This window comes from Anastrepha obliqua, chromosome 5 (genome assembly GCF_027943255.1).
Source record: "Anastrepha obliqua isolate idAnaObli1 chromosome 5, idAnaObli1_1.0, whole genome shotgun sequence".
Classification (NCBI taxonomy): Eukaryota; Metazoa; Arthropoda; class Insecta; order Diptera; family Tephritidae; genus Anastrepha; species Anastrepha obliqua.
The window spans coordinates 8,182,139-8,197,518 of NC_072896.1; the positions used below are offsets into that span (position 1 = coordinate 8,182,139).

Below are 15,380 nucleotides of genomic sequence, written 5' to 3' on the forward strand. Positions count from 1 at the left end.
GATTTACGAGAATGGCAGCAAAAATAAATAAAAATAAAAAAATCGCATATGTATGTGTGTATGTACTCTACGTTTGTATACACTCGAAAATATAAACGCAGCAAAAATATGGCAATGAAATGTTGAGCGGAAGCACGCACACATACTTAAAAATACAAACATTCTTAACATTTATGCGCTTCCGGTAATTGCGACTTGCTGCTGTGACACATCCTTTGCTAGTTCCACAGTAGGCACACAGCAAGGTCTAGGCGGCCATAAATCAAATGTCTGAGAAAGAATTGCGTAGTTACGACTTTTCAGTTTCTCAACGCACGCAAGACTACACTTATACATGCATATGCACACACACTTAAGCATGGAAGAAAGTATGAAAGTATAAGATCAACAGGCTGCGGCTAGCCAGGCCAAGCGTGCAAATGACAGTCTCATGGCGAGTGCTACTAGCTTGCGCTATGAATTGAAAATTATTTAGGTTGCATTTTTGTGGGTACGTATGTATGTGTTTGTATGTAGCAAACGCCGCTAGCAAGGACATGCAATAGTCGTTGCGCCATGATAAGAAACGCCCGACGGCCTTAGAATGAATTTTCACTTCCATGCCATCTTTTTTACTCGGCTTCACTTTATTTTACGTAAAAAAAAATAGTTTGTTGGTGTGCGTGAATAAATGTACTATGCAGGCGTCACGCTGTCTGGCTTGCGCTAGACTGCCAACTCACAAAAATACCAACAATTCTTCAACCTATTCCCCGCCCACTCCTCCTTCCTACCCCACTGACCAGTGCGTGTCCAGACAGTTGTGTCGGTTATTATCGCTTTTACTATCGCCTACAACTGTTATGAATTATTATACTATGTTCACTACTCTGGTTGTTGTTGTTTTTGTGTCTGGTAGCCATTTAAAAGCTTGTTGCATGCCACGTCGCAGCATTGTTCCGATTGTCGTTGTGGTTGTTGTTGTTGTTAGTGTGAACTTAATGCGCCTTATAGTGAACTTATTTTTAATGCTTTCGCGTTTTTGTAGATATTTTACAGGTAAGCTCACAGGATTAGCTGCGTTTCATGGCTGCTGCCGTGCAGCTACTGGACGTGCGAAAATTCAATTGTCGAGACATTTAAAAAATATTGCTAAAGTGTGAGTAATTGATGGCTGTTGCATGTTTTTGACTTGCAACGTGATTGAATGCTGCTCACTGATGCTTGGCATGAGCTATAAACTGGGTGTAGTGTTGAATTTTTGTTGCTCCTAGGAATTGTGGCAGATTAAAAGGAAATTCAATTAAAATGGAAAAATGGAAAAAAGCTTATTTTGTTATTGAATAGAATTTTAGATATTGAAAATTACGGATTTTATGGAATTGAAAGTTGAAGCGTTTTTTGAGAAAATATAATTGAACAGCAAAAACTTGTTTTTTTTTAAGTAGTTGCATTTTAAGCGCATTAATCTTTTGTTTTTAGCTCTGCTAAAATTAATTCTAAGGCCGCCCCGTAGCCAAATGGGTTGGTACGTAACTACCATTCGGGAGTGCGTAGATTCGAATCTCCGTCCATGAAACAGAAAAAATATAGAAAAAAGTAAAGTTCTAACTGCCACTTCAACGTGTAACGATATCTAATTCTCTACACTATACGATTATAGCTTCTTTATATCCCAGACTATAAAAAGTAATGAGAACGCAGTTAGCTACAAAACACCGAATAAGTTCTAAAAATTACCCCACTTTACAGTGGATAGTCACAGAACATAGAAGAAGAGCTCAGAGATGAAAGGGGGCATCAAGAGACACTGCACTGAAACTAAACAATGATACAGTCTCAGTTAAGTTACTGAGAGATTTTCAAAGCTTCTAACTTCTATTATTATACATAATCCGAAATGACAGATATTTCCGGACGTAGATATAGACTAAGAAACTATCTACACATCCTCAGCAGATGATCGAATGACCCATACCGTATTTGCCATGATGGAAAGAATAATGAGATGGCGCCTATCGTGGTACCGTTACTTTGGGCTCAGCGAATTCGGCAATCAGTTACGTGTATAGCACCAGTATGGCCAGATTACCATTTTCGTAACTTGATTTAGTTCTTTCTCCATGATATTTTTCTAGCCTGTTCTAATTAAAAGTAATGTTTATAATTTTGTAGAATATACATTTTTTCAAATTAGTTCAATAATTCACTCAGTTTTATTTAGCTTTACTTTTTTTAACATCTGGTAGCATTGCCCGCGATTGCAGTTGTGTTGGTGTTCTTCTACTTTCAACAGTCAAATCTCTCTCTCGCTAGTGCAGTGTTGCCTAGCTTTGGATATAAAAACGCGCTAAAATAAATGCCCACTTAAAGAAAATGAAACGCCAAATTTTTATTGAATTACTTAGAGAACTTTGTATGCGTGACAAATTGTCTTTAGAAATTGCGTTTTTTTAAATAAATGTGTTATGATTATGCACAATTTAATTTATGAGTTGTTTTGTTAAAAGAAACTCTTTCGTTAAGGTAACGACTTTTTTACTATATTCGAGGTTATGTAACTTATGAGTAAGATAAGGTACTCTTTTTGTAAAAATGTCCTTTCGGTTACTTTTGTATTTTTTGGTATTTTTTTGGTTATTTTTACTATGAATACACCTCTTAATGCCCTATGTCACACTAAGGATTGATGACCAGAAAAAACGATTACACCTCCATGGTTTTAATTCGCATTCAGTAAATTCAAACGCTTTTTAAAATGTGTAAAAAAGTTTTCAATCTTAAGAAGAGTAGAGAGGAAGATTTAATATTCTTGCATAGCCTTAAAAGGAACTAAAAATTAAATTTGCACTTTCAAAATATCAAATTTTATAAGATCAACGAATTTTCATTAGCACTAAAATCTTCTCAGAGTGACCTGTTTTAACCTTCTTTTGTTTAATAATACAGTTTTTTTAACTTACAGTTACGGTAGCTTTAAATTAAAAACAAAAAGAAACAAATACCAAACTTAAAAATTTTCGCATTTTAGGTAGGTATAAAAAAGCACAAAATTTACTGCGAAGAGCAAATGGTTGGCAACACTGCAAAACTCGGCAAATGTGACGTCTTGCACTCTCTGATGGGCGTAATCTTGTTTCTATCATTCTTGCGTATTTGCCAAATGCCATCAGAGGCTACAGAGCAAAGGCTATCTGTCTCTCTAGCTTCATCAACAATCCTCCTCCAATGCAGTCTCTCTCTTGCCTCATTTCTCTAATTACGAACGTCCATCGCTTTTAAGTCTGCGTCTACGTCATCAAGCCATCTCTTTCTTGGTCGGCCTCTCTTTCTTCCTCCAATTGGACGCATAGCAAGCACCTTTTTTGGATTCTTTAGGCTGCAAAGAACAATTAAAGACAAAAGGCTCCCAACTATTTTCGTTAACAAAACTCGGTTGATTATACTTAGTTCTAATTGATTTTTCGGTATTGAAATTTTCTAGCCGAACTTTGTTAGTGGAACGGATAGTTCCTGGCCCAGCTACACAGGGCAATTGCTCGAAGAATATGATGTCGTAGCAAAGAGGTGGCCGTAGTGCCCAGCTTAACAAGAATTTAGCTAAAGTGCTTATATTCGCTATTAGCTAAAAATTTTCTAGCTTTTCTCAAGAATCTAAGTTAAGTAGAAGTACTGTAAAGAGTGGAGCATACAATAGTGTTCGAGGACACAAAACGCAGAGCTCCTCTTAAAAGTTTTGTAGAAGACAAAAGTAATCAGGCAGTTGAATTGAATTAATGTTTTCAGAGTGTTTTATTTCATACAGAAAAATGTCGATAATGTCGATCAGGATAAATGCAAAGACCACTGCGCAAAAAAATTTCAAAAATCAACGCGATTTTTGAGTCACTTCTAACCGGCATTTTTTCATATTGCAATTCAATGAGCTATAAAACTGCATATTCAAAATGTTGGCACAGCGCGCAACAAAATTATAGCAACTCTATATTTTGACTTTTTTCTATTGTTATGATTTAAAATATTTTAATAGCCTCCAAATATTTAGTTTTTATATTTTTATTTAGGGACCTTAAAACTGATTTAACAGCAAAAAAAATTTAATTGTTGCAATAAATAATTTGGAGAAATTGAATGGGCTATAAAACTGCATATTTTTTTTAAATTCTGATTAAGTTGTTTGAAATTTTTATTAAAATTCCTTAATTTTTTTTAAATTAATTAATATTATTTAATATGGCTTTGGCAGAAGAATGAACTATATTTTCATAAGAAAATTATTAAAATTATATGCGAAATAAATAAATTGTGAAAACTTGCCCAAAAGTCGCTGTGCTATAGTTATTTAACGCATATCATGGAATGAATCTCATTTGGTGACGTATTTAAGAACTTATCAATTGGAATTTGAGAGTCCCTAATATTTGGGGATTTAGTATTAAAGAAAAATATGTAAATAAAAATTTGGTGTTAGTAGAAATTGTAAAAAAAAAATGTAGGAGTATTACTCTAATTTTCCAACTGGCTTATAATTGGTACTCATCAAGGAAATTTTAAACCAGGAATATTTAAAATAAATTTCAGTAAACTTTTGACCGGCTACAACCAATCCATACCATAGAAATTACAATATAAAGGTAACGTAAATCTGTACATACTTTACAAATCAAACGTAAGGCCTCGATGCTAAAGCCGTATTTTTACAATTAGCTTGCGAGAGTTACTTTCTAAGCCAATTTTATAAATAAATAATTTAAAATAAGATTTATTATAACTACTTGGGACTACTATTTCTAGGAACAATGAAACTTCCAATAAATAATATTTTAAACACTTTTCCTTTCAGCTTTCGGTCAACTCTTTACAATTTTGGTTATGGTCAATAGGGTACCACCCTTGCAAATGTTTGGTTAATTTTTTTGTTCATTCAAACTGTATACATAAAATTTTAAGCTTTCAAGCTCTAGAACAAATACCCCCACTCCATAAAATAATGTTTCAAAAATAATTGAAACTGCTAATTTTTTCTTCTATCTCCTCTCCCTATCTTCTAATTCAATCATCGCACAACTGAAGTACAAAATTTTTATTACTGCTGTTAATGACACCACCGAAAAAGAAATCGACTGATGAGTATTTCATAAGGATGTGAGGGACATCCTCTTGCATTAATTTGAGAGATCAGACGTGATGATTTGTACGGCGTATGAAGTTTTTTTTTGTTCCTTTGAGAGGGAGTGAGAAATATGCTAATGAAAGACAACCATCTGCAACAGTATGAAGCCGGATGGCACAGGGAAAAAGGACAATAGAGTTGGGCTTGATGAAATGCTAAGTACGTGAAATAAAAAGTGAAGTTTGTATGAATAGAAACAAGCGGAAGTGGGCAGAAATGGAAAGTTTTCTGATTATGATTTTTCATTTAGAGAGGGTGGCAGCATTTAGGCTGGAAATAAAGTTCGCTGTTGTTAATAAGAAATTGTGTTTTAAAAATGGAAGCAACAAGACAAAACACAAACAATTTGGAAACGATAAAAGCAATGAGAAGACGCTGCTTTTGAAAGTTTTAATGAGGCGCAATGAATAATATATTTTAAACTGCAGCAAAACAAAATGAGAAGTTTTAATTGCTAAGCGTGATTTAGGGGAATAGTGTTTATTTTTTCGTTTTTTTTTCATAACTTCATTTCATAAAATTGAAAAAATGAGAAAATTTTTAATATTAAAAGCTCGAAAGGAAAATAGAGTTTCGGTGAATGGCAAGGGCTTTCGATCCACGCGGCTTGAATTAATTATTAATCAGCTAAACATCAACGACCAAGACGTCACTTGTCATACAGCGTGCTTAACAATCGATTTAATGCAATATTCAAGCCACCATTGAGCCACCTCTTAGTAGGGCAATTGGGCGCCACTGTACTTCGGAGTTTTGCTTGTGATCCCTCGTTCTGCTAGTAGTCCCCGTTTGAGTTGGGCCTATACGATTGATTTTCTCTGTGTCCGAAAATTTAGATTATTTTTTACAGTCATTAAGTTTTTGACCTACGTTTTTTGAATAAAGAAAGTTGGATGGAAAGAAAGGCAGACCCAAGTTCAGGTTACCATACCAATGCAGTGTATTCGAAGCAGAGGTAGCCGCAATCAAACCAGTAGCTGATTGGTTGCTCACCTATATATGTAATAACTTTGACGGAAGTAAATATCTACTCCGACACCCATGCGGCCCTAGGAGCGATGACAACGCACTTAAAACTGGTCGGAGAATGCCTGACTTGCCTTTCGATCTCATTCGAATTCTTTGGCTTATCTGGGTGACTGGTCATAGTGGCATTGCAGAGAACTGCAAGGTGGATGAGCTGGCTAGACAGGGAACATGTGAGCTAGTTTTCTCGTGAAATTAAAGGATTGGGATCCCCCTGACTAGATGTGGTCTGCTCCTGAAACGGTGAACTTCACGTCAACTCATCGAGTGCTGGGCGGGACACAAACTTGTAAGATCGCAAAATCCCTCTGGCCACGTTTGAATCAGTGGCGCTCTAAGGATTTTGTAATGTTAACAAGGTCACAGCTGTCGAATTTCGCAGGTGCCCTTATAGAATACTGTCTGTGAGGTGTTTGCTATGACGCTCGGCATAACTTCGAGTCCTTTTTGCTTCAGCTGTATTTTGAATGAGATGAAATCATCTCAGCGTCTTCTCCTTGGCTATTCTGCTTCCGCGGGCTAAGATTAAGGCACCTTGGCTCTCAGTTTTTTGATACACCTGCTGATATAGTACACTTCGGTATTAACCATACCAATGAATTTCATCAGCAGCAGGAAGCGGTTAACACGACCATAACTGAGGCATCGTTAGGCCGTCAGACACAATGCCAAGACCAGAATAGGGTATCGTAAAATTGATTTGCAGTGCTTTTCAAAAATATTATTACTAATTTCTGACATTTAAACTTTTACAAATTAATTAATTTTAAATAAGTACATGCAACTTTACAATTTCAAACAATTATTTTCAGAATTTGTAACAGTTTATACTATTGTAATCGGAGCCCTTTTAAAATGAAATCAATAAATATTATTTTTTATCAGATACTAAAATGAGCAACCTTTTCTATCAGTTACTTTAGTACTATTTTTTTAATCAGCCCTTGTCAGAACTAAGTATATGAGTACACGTAAGAGAAGTAAGACCTTGAAATTTCTGAAATTTGAACTGGTCAAGCCAAGAAGCACCATGCCAAAAAGAGCATTGTAATTAGAGCTCTGGGAAGAGGGTAGATAGTCAAGGAGGAAAGGAGAAAAGTATCACAGAAAGAGATAGGAAAGGACAGATACAGAGATAGAGGTAGTTAGTCCTGTGAGAAATTTCCAGTTTCTTTTGTAAATCTATAAACATCCTCCAGTTCCACGAATATTACTTTTTCTCACGACATCGGAACCTAAAACTCGTAGCCGTGCTCTAGCAAAGGCAAGCCACTCACAGAAAAAGTGCTCAGTGCTATCCGCCTCCTCCAAGCAAGACTAGCAAATCGGATCCTCAATGATTTCAATAGTGGTCATATGTTGACCCGACGGATTGTGTCCTGTAATAATACCGACCATTAACCGAACGTCTTTCCTTCCAAGTAGTAGAAAGTCCAACAGTTCGCACTTGTCACAAAACACTTTGCAGTTCTGCAGCGTTCTAGACCGGACCATCGCTCTTTATGTAGATTGCATAAATAATCGTTGACCCAATTCATGATTCCTGCGGAACTGATTCCGATTATTGGCTTGGCCTTTGTGGGGAAACCGCTGATCCACGGTTGGCCAATTTATCGGCAATTTCGGTTCCATGAACACCGAAGTGTCCTGGAACCCATATAAGTACAAGCCTGTTCTGTCTTGCGGCAGAAGTAAGCTTCTTCTCACATTCTTGAACAATCTTTGAGATATGGTTCGCGTTCTCCAGGCGTTTTTGTTTCCCATACTGGCGACACGTTTTTTGCTTAATATTCGTATTGTCAAACTTAAAAAAGTAAACGTCAAAAGCAACGAATAGTGCCGAAAACAATTTTGCCCGTGTTACCGTGAATGAAAAATCATTTATTTTCAAAATCAAAACTACCGGTATACGTATATATAAACGTAATTTAATTATATTTTGGATCCTACAAACTTTTTTTGAACGGAAATCAATTACTTAATAATTTAAATCCGATGAAATGTATTTATTTTTTTTCCTAACTTCTTAAAGTATAGTTTCGTAACATTTTTGCACGCTTATAAACTTCAAGTCTAATAAATTCACGCGCCTTGAAGTTTCAGTAACCTCAAAAAAAAAAAAATTCTAACAACACAATTAGCGCCGTCTTAGTGCGTTCATGAACCTCCCAAAATGAGAGGGAATGATTTTCTATTACGCTCATTTATTTTATTTTCATACTCTCTTACTTAACTGTATCGAAGTGGACAAACGAAGGTGAATAGTTCGTGAATTATAATACAACAACAACGAAAACACGAAGCCAGTTGTATAACTTACTCTACCAAGTAGAAGAGCGGCAAATAAATACAAATCAAGTAGAAGTAGAATTACAATAAAGCCAACAACGGCAATAAAGCAAAGTAATGAAGGTAGCTAGATTGCTGAAACTACAAACAACCAACAACAACATCAATACAAATAATAACAACAGCGCTGTCAAGCAACTTGTTTGCCGATTGCTGAAGTATGTTGCAAATTTATGGCTTTGACAGGTGACAATTGCATTCGGCTGTCGAGAATGCCATGTTAAGTTGTTGACAAATTGAAGTGGTTGGTTGCTGAACGAAGCAAGAGGATGTATAGGTGGTGGTGCATATATAGCAGGTAATAAAATAGACAAGAAGATGGTGTGAGAGAGGACCTTCGGTATTCTGCTTTGATTTTATCGTAAGTTTATTGAAATGATATTTTTAATTAAGTATTTAAGCAAATTATATGGCAGTTATGAGTATTAAAAACAGATAAATTTTAATTGAAACCTTTTTTAGAAATGACGTGGGAATTTTTAGCTAATACTCTTTAGACACATTTAGCACTTTAATGCCTTTTAAAAACTTGAAAAATGCTTAAAAAATATTTGAACTTTTTTCTGTATTTCTTTTTGTTAATAAATTCATTATACCTCAAGAACATTGTCTCAAAATTTCAATAACAAATTAGCCAATATTATTTCAGCGATAATCGGGTTTTTGTCTTCCAAGTGCTACCAAAAAATCTTCCTCATCGAGAATCATTGCCCTAAACAAATGCTTTTTGATTTTTTTTGTTTCAGTTGATTCTTTTGTTTAAAATCTATTGTTTGTCTCCTTTTAGGCTTCTATACTGCTGTTCTAGTTAGTTGATCCTCTCCGAATAATAGGATTTGTCTAAGCCTGAAAAATAGCTAAGGAGTTGGAAGCCTATTTCCATTAATTTTGCGACCACAACTGCTGAAACGTGAGCTGACGCGTTATAGTGATGGAAAAAGAACATCACCCGACTTCCTCGATTCAAAGGAATGCCAAGCATAAAGAAATATACCGAACTGGCTGAAATTTGGTGTGCTCAAATTTTGAATGTATGCGACTTACAAGGAAAAACTTATCACTGCTAAAAAATTCCCCACTAGGAGATGCTTGGGTTTAAGATATTTGGGAAAGTTGTATTCGTAGTCCATTTCAGCTCATATTTAGCGGAAGGTGGTGAGGACAAGTATTGGGTTGAAGCTTTGGTTAGTAACAGTGTAAGCAGCTTAGTGGGTATACAGAACCACATTACAGGTAAGCAACTTACCAATGCCATAAGTACAAGGCGAAGGCATTAATAGAGAGTAAATGGCAGAAATAAATTACAATCCAGCAGTCCAGTATAAAATTAAACTAGTTGAAGGTTTCGAACAATTTTTAAATTAAGCAGAAAAAGAAGAATTTCATGTGGAGCTAAGCAGATCCAAGTAAATACGCAAATCACACGCTTTTTAGACTTTTTTTCCCCTTTTACTCTTTTTGCTTTTATTTTTTGTTACGCCTCTTTGCCAGTTGGCGTTCCAGTTACACGTAATTAAATTGTATGCCACAATTAAAACGCTCAAAGGCAAGCGGCAGAATGACGGCAAAAACACCAGAAAAAAATAACAAAAATTAAAAAAAAGCAGCAAAATTAAAAACAAAAACAAAAACGAAAATAAAAGTAAGCAGCAGAACAATAAGCCAAACCGCATTAACAACGCAAATGAGCAATGAGGAAGGCAACGAAACAGGCGACAAAACTGGCACTTACAAGCAAAATAAGAGCGGCACAAAAACAAATACAACAAAAAATAAAAAATATTTAAAACAAAAAACCTGTTCAAATGCTGTGACGTTTCATCGTTCAGCAAAAGAGAGCAATTGGCACAAATTATTTTTGGCTGAAAACGGGTGTAGCAGCGCGTAAAAAAAAAAACAACGAACAAACGCATTTAAAGTCACAGCGAGTACCGCAAGCGTTTTTGGCTGGAACTGGCTGCGTTCAAACAAAACCAAAGCCTTCAAAAAAGAGTAAATGAAGTGAAAAGTGCGTGAAGAATCCAACGAAGTGAGTCATTCCTTCACTTAGTCAGCTCACTCGATGCCTGTTTGTATTCATATATGTATTGTTGTTGTGCGCCATAGAAAGAAATAAAGAGGCTTCTGCCTGGAATTGCTCTGCTGCAGGACTTCTTTTGTTTTTTTTGCTGTGCATTTGCATTCTCTTCTGCTTTGAAATTTGTGCTATTATTTATGTGGTAAGAACATGAAAAAATGTGTCTTCAATTCGCACGAAAAAGGGCATCACGCGAACAGACCAACCGCAAGGATGGAAGAAAGCGACGAGCGTGAGCAATGAATCATTACGGAAATTTCTTGAGCTAAAGAGTGGAGAGTGACTCAAGGCCGGAATGGTGGTGCATCATGCGGAGAAGGGTGGATGTTTAATAACTGGAATGTCTACTGCGGGAAAGTAATTTCGAAATTGGAAAATAGCGTAAAGAAATTGCTTTTGTTTGAATAAATTTTTAATGTAGTTGCGTAAATCACTTATATTTATACTTATGAGTACTCATTAAGGGCGTTTGACCCTTGCGATATCACAAGAGAAGTACACTGCTACCAGGCAGTGAAAAAGTAAGGAAAGAGGAGAGTATAAAAAATATAAAAAGTCAAGAGAGTATTGGTGAAGTCATCGGTCGTCATCGTCAATCTTATCTAACGGTAGGCCCAGGAGAGATGCGCTATTTTGACGACATGGGTCCAACGGCTCAGGGGTGTTGATGAACCGCAGCTGTCATTATAAAGTATCTCAGCTGTTTAAATATTCGTTACCTTCTTACCGAAATAATCACTCAATAATATGAGATATGATAATAGGTAACTTAAGAGCGGAAAGACAGTACAAAATGATATCCCAATATTACGAGTATAACCACTAGAATTTGAGGCAACTTTAGACTGCTTAAACAAAACTAAAACTCCATTGGCTAACACTTTTCTAGTAGTATTAGAATCAGCTGCACGTTTCATGGAGAAAATCAATCAAGTAGATCCTTCCAGACATGGCCAGACATTCACATAAACGTAGTCGGCATTCTGTCTCAGTTGATAGATCGGTGCGGTAGAGATGAGAAAGTAGCCGATTATGACCAGTGTAATATTTTAAAAGGAATCTGAAGTCACCTTTACCCAAGTAGATTACATTCTTTCTACGAAAATAGTCCGTGGTAAATCTTAATCACTCTGAAAAGGTATTATTACAGGAAGAGAATGTTACCTGTCGAAGAGTGCCAAACGTGGTGAATACATTGCAGAAACGGGGGTTAACGAGCAACGTAGGTGGTCACCTGATCAGGTGCGTAAAAGCAAAAGATACTCCGATTTCAAACTTGGCAGCTAGTTTTATACAATTCCTCAAACAGGTGGTTGCCACCTGCACGAAATTGTACCTCTTTCGTGTGCCAAATATGGATATCAAATATTGTAACTTATTTTTTTTAATTTATTAATATGATTGAATTTAATTTTTTAAGTGGGTGGCATCTCTCTTTAAAAATTATTCTACATACTAATCCAATGTATGCACTAAATACGTCCTAATCTTATTTAAATCCGTGGTAACTAGTTTTTATACAATTTCGCAAACAGGTGGCAACCCTCTCGGAAAATATTTTCGAAATTGTACCTCTTTCTTGTGCCAAATGTGGGTATCAAATATTTTAATTTATTTTTTTTTTAATTTATTGATATGATTGAATTTAATTTTTTAAGTGGGTGGCATCTCTCTTTAAAAATTATTCTACATACTAATCCAATTTATGCACTAAATACGTCCTAATCTTATTTAAATCCGTGGTAACTAGTTTTTATACAATTTCTCAAACAGGTGGCAACCCTCTCGGAAAATATTTTCGAAATTGTACCTCTTTCTTGTGCCAAATGTGGGTATCAAATATTTTAATTTATTGATATGATTGAATTTAATTTTTTAAGTAGGTGGCGTCTCTCTTTAAAAATATTCAATATACTAATCCAATTTATGCACTATTTACGTCCTAAATTTTATTTAAATCCGTGATAATTAGTTTTTATACAATTGCTCAAACAGGTGGCAACCCTCTCGAATTTTTTTTTTCGAAATTAAACCTCTTTCGTGTGCCAAATATGGGAATCAAATATTGTAACTTATTTTTTTTTTTTTAATTTTTTAAGTAGGTGGCATCTCTGTTTAAAAATTATCCTATATACTTATCTAATTTCTGCACTATTTACGTTCTAAATTTTACTGAAATCTGTGCAGCTGGCCTGCGCGGCTATACGTAGTCAAGATGTTCAAAAAATCATAATTTTTATTTCATTTTCGTTTTGTACATAAAAATATTTAAGTTTAAGTATACTTATTCCAAGAAAATTTCTTTTCAATCCAACAAATATTTTCGATATCCATGCAATATGAATTGCATTTGTAAATATGCCTTCCCTCTTGAAACTTTAAACATGTTTTTGGTATTCAAAACTATGTAGTCAAGTGGGTAGAATTTCTTGAAACCGGCTAAATCGATCAGTCTTAAATTTTAACACAAGTTTTATAAATATTTGTTTTTTTTTTTGGAAATAATTGAAATTTTTTTCTTACCGAAAAATTTTTTCTATTTCATAAAAGTAGATAATTTCTTGCTAAATAGAAAATTTTCTTCGAAAGCTGCTATTTTGTATAAAAATGCACAGTTCTCTTATTTCTTCGACTGAATACTAAATTATAACTTAGATTAATAATATCCTGCTTATTTTTTAGGTTCAGTTGGCCCAATCCAGAGAGTCCACGCTCAATGTAAAACGCCTTTTTTCGAGGAATACCCGGGGAACGGTTACGGCAGCTTAAGAAATTATTATTTTAAAATAAAAAATATTAAAATAAAAATATAAAAAAATTATGAAAATATAAGTACATATGTTTTTAAGTTATTAAATTCGAAACATGGTTGCAGAAAAATTTCTTGAAAAGTAATTTGAAAAATTTGAAAAAAAAACTCGTGAGAAGTAATTGCGTTCGTTCACTCGATATGTTGAAGTTTTTTGCGACTTACACATATACACATACATACTGTATTGATAATATACTAGTTTCTAATATAATAATTTCATATAAAAATATCTGCTATCCATTTTGAAAAATTCTGAATTATTAAAATTCTTGAAAAGTTCTCTTTGACTTACCGCTCTTCGATGGTCGTCGGCAGTTGCGTCCTTGCTCGCATCATACTCAGGAAGTGCTTCGTGTGCGCCGCCGCACTCATACCACCACCCATTACCATGCCATGATTTCCCACACCACCACTACCCTCCGACAGGTAGCCGTTATCTATGTCATGGTACCGTCTAGCCGTTGCGGCTGCGCGTTGCGCCAAACGCGCCGATGCGCTAACCCTCAACGAATCTCCGTCGCTACAGTAGCCTTGGTTGATTTCCGTTTCGACAAAGTCGACGACATAATTGTGGGCGCCACCACCACGCACGCCACGTGTAGGCAACGTTACATGCGAATTATAGCCGCGTAGTAAAGGTGGCATGGGCAGTAGACCCGTGGGTTTCTTCTCTTCGTAAATAGTGTCGATTCTGGAAGGTATTGTATGGAACTTGGAGCTCGCGTGCTGATGGTGGTGGTGTTGATGTGCGGATGGTGAGTCGGGCGATTGTGCCAGACCACGTAGCGGTGAACGTTGTGGTGAGGAGAGTATGCCCGGCCCGGCATTGTACTCAAGCTTACGCGTAGGCGTGTTGGAGGAAGGAGAGCCAGCGGATTTCGGTGGCGGCAGGCGACTGTTGTTAATGTATGTGCCATGCTCTTGTTGCTGTTGTTGTTGCTGCTGCTGCTGCTGATTATAGTAAGCTTGTTGTTGCTGTTGATATTGTTGCTGCCGTTGTTGCTGTAGCTGTAATTGCTGTTGCTGCTGTTGTGATATGCTTGCTGTGTTGGCGTAATATGGCGGCTTACTGCCCGGTTCCGGTAATATCGGTACCGGTTTCACGATATGTGGCTGCTGCTGTGCTTCCTTTGACTTCGTCTCACCAGATATGTTTGTATGCATGCTTGATATGTCACTCTTTTCACGCTTCATCATTTCATGTTGCGAGTTTGAATTACTCATGCCACGGCTACGATTATCGCCGCTTCCACCACCTAAAGGCGGTTGTGGCAACTTACTAGTGCCCTTAATGGCAGCGATTGGTTTGGGCAGACCTGTGTTCGAGCTATTTGGACTGCAAAGTCCTTTGGTGGGCGGCACTATTAGTGAAGATTTCGAGTCAGACTTGGAATTGAGTGAACCCTTCGAGGAAGACTTCGCCGAATTTTTTTCGCTAACACGTGGCAGTGAGTTTTTCGTGCGACCCATTGTCGAACTTTTGCTTTCTCCACTAAAGTCTTCTTTGTTCAGCGAACGTGCTGGACTCTTCTCCTTCTTGTCCAGCTTACTGGCTTTGGTTTGCTCTTTCTTCAGTTGTGCGGCCATCAGCTTGGATTGTTTTGTGTTGACTTTGCCCTTACCAGATGTTACGCTGACAGTTGGTGGCTTGATTTGTGATATGTGTCCATCGTTGAGACTCAGCGAAGAGTCGGAACGTTCAGAACGCGCTGAGGAGAAACCTGACGATGATGAGGTACGCTTTGATTGCGCCTGTATTTTAGTAGAGGCGGCATTTACTGCGTTCTGGTGTTGCTGTTTTTCCTTATTGAACAACTTAAGCTTGTCAAGCATAGAGTGCTTTTGTTGTGGGTGCGGTGGTGCCACATTGGCGGCTGCGGTTATGCCACTTGGTGGCGGTATGCCGCTAGGATGGGTTGCTTTGATCGATGGTGGCCGTAAGCTGATGAAGATAGGAAAAGGGG

General features: G+C 36.6%; 1 protein-coding gene across 1 annotated transcript in view; it reads right to left on the bottom strand.

Annotated features, from left to right (window-relative positions):
• Positions 1 to 15,380, bottom strand: part of LOC129247348 (protein sickie-like) — a 160,900-nt gene that overhangs the window by 103,578 nt on the left and 41,942 nt on the right. Inside the window, exon 4 of the mRNA XM_054886455.1 lies at positions 13,709 to 15,358. Within this exon, the coding sequence (XP_054742430.1) occupies positions 13,709 to 15,358 (1,650 nt within the window). The remainder of the gene's footprint in view (positions 1 to 13,708; positions 15,359 to 15,380) is intronic.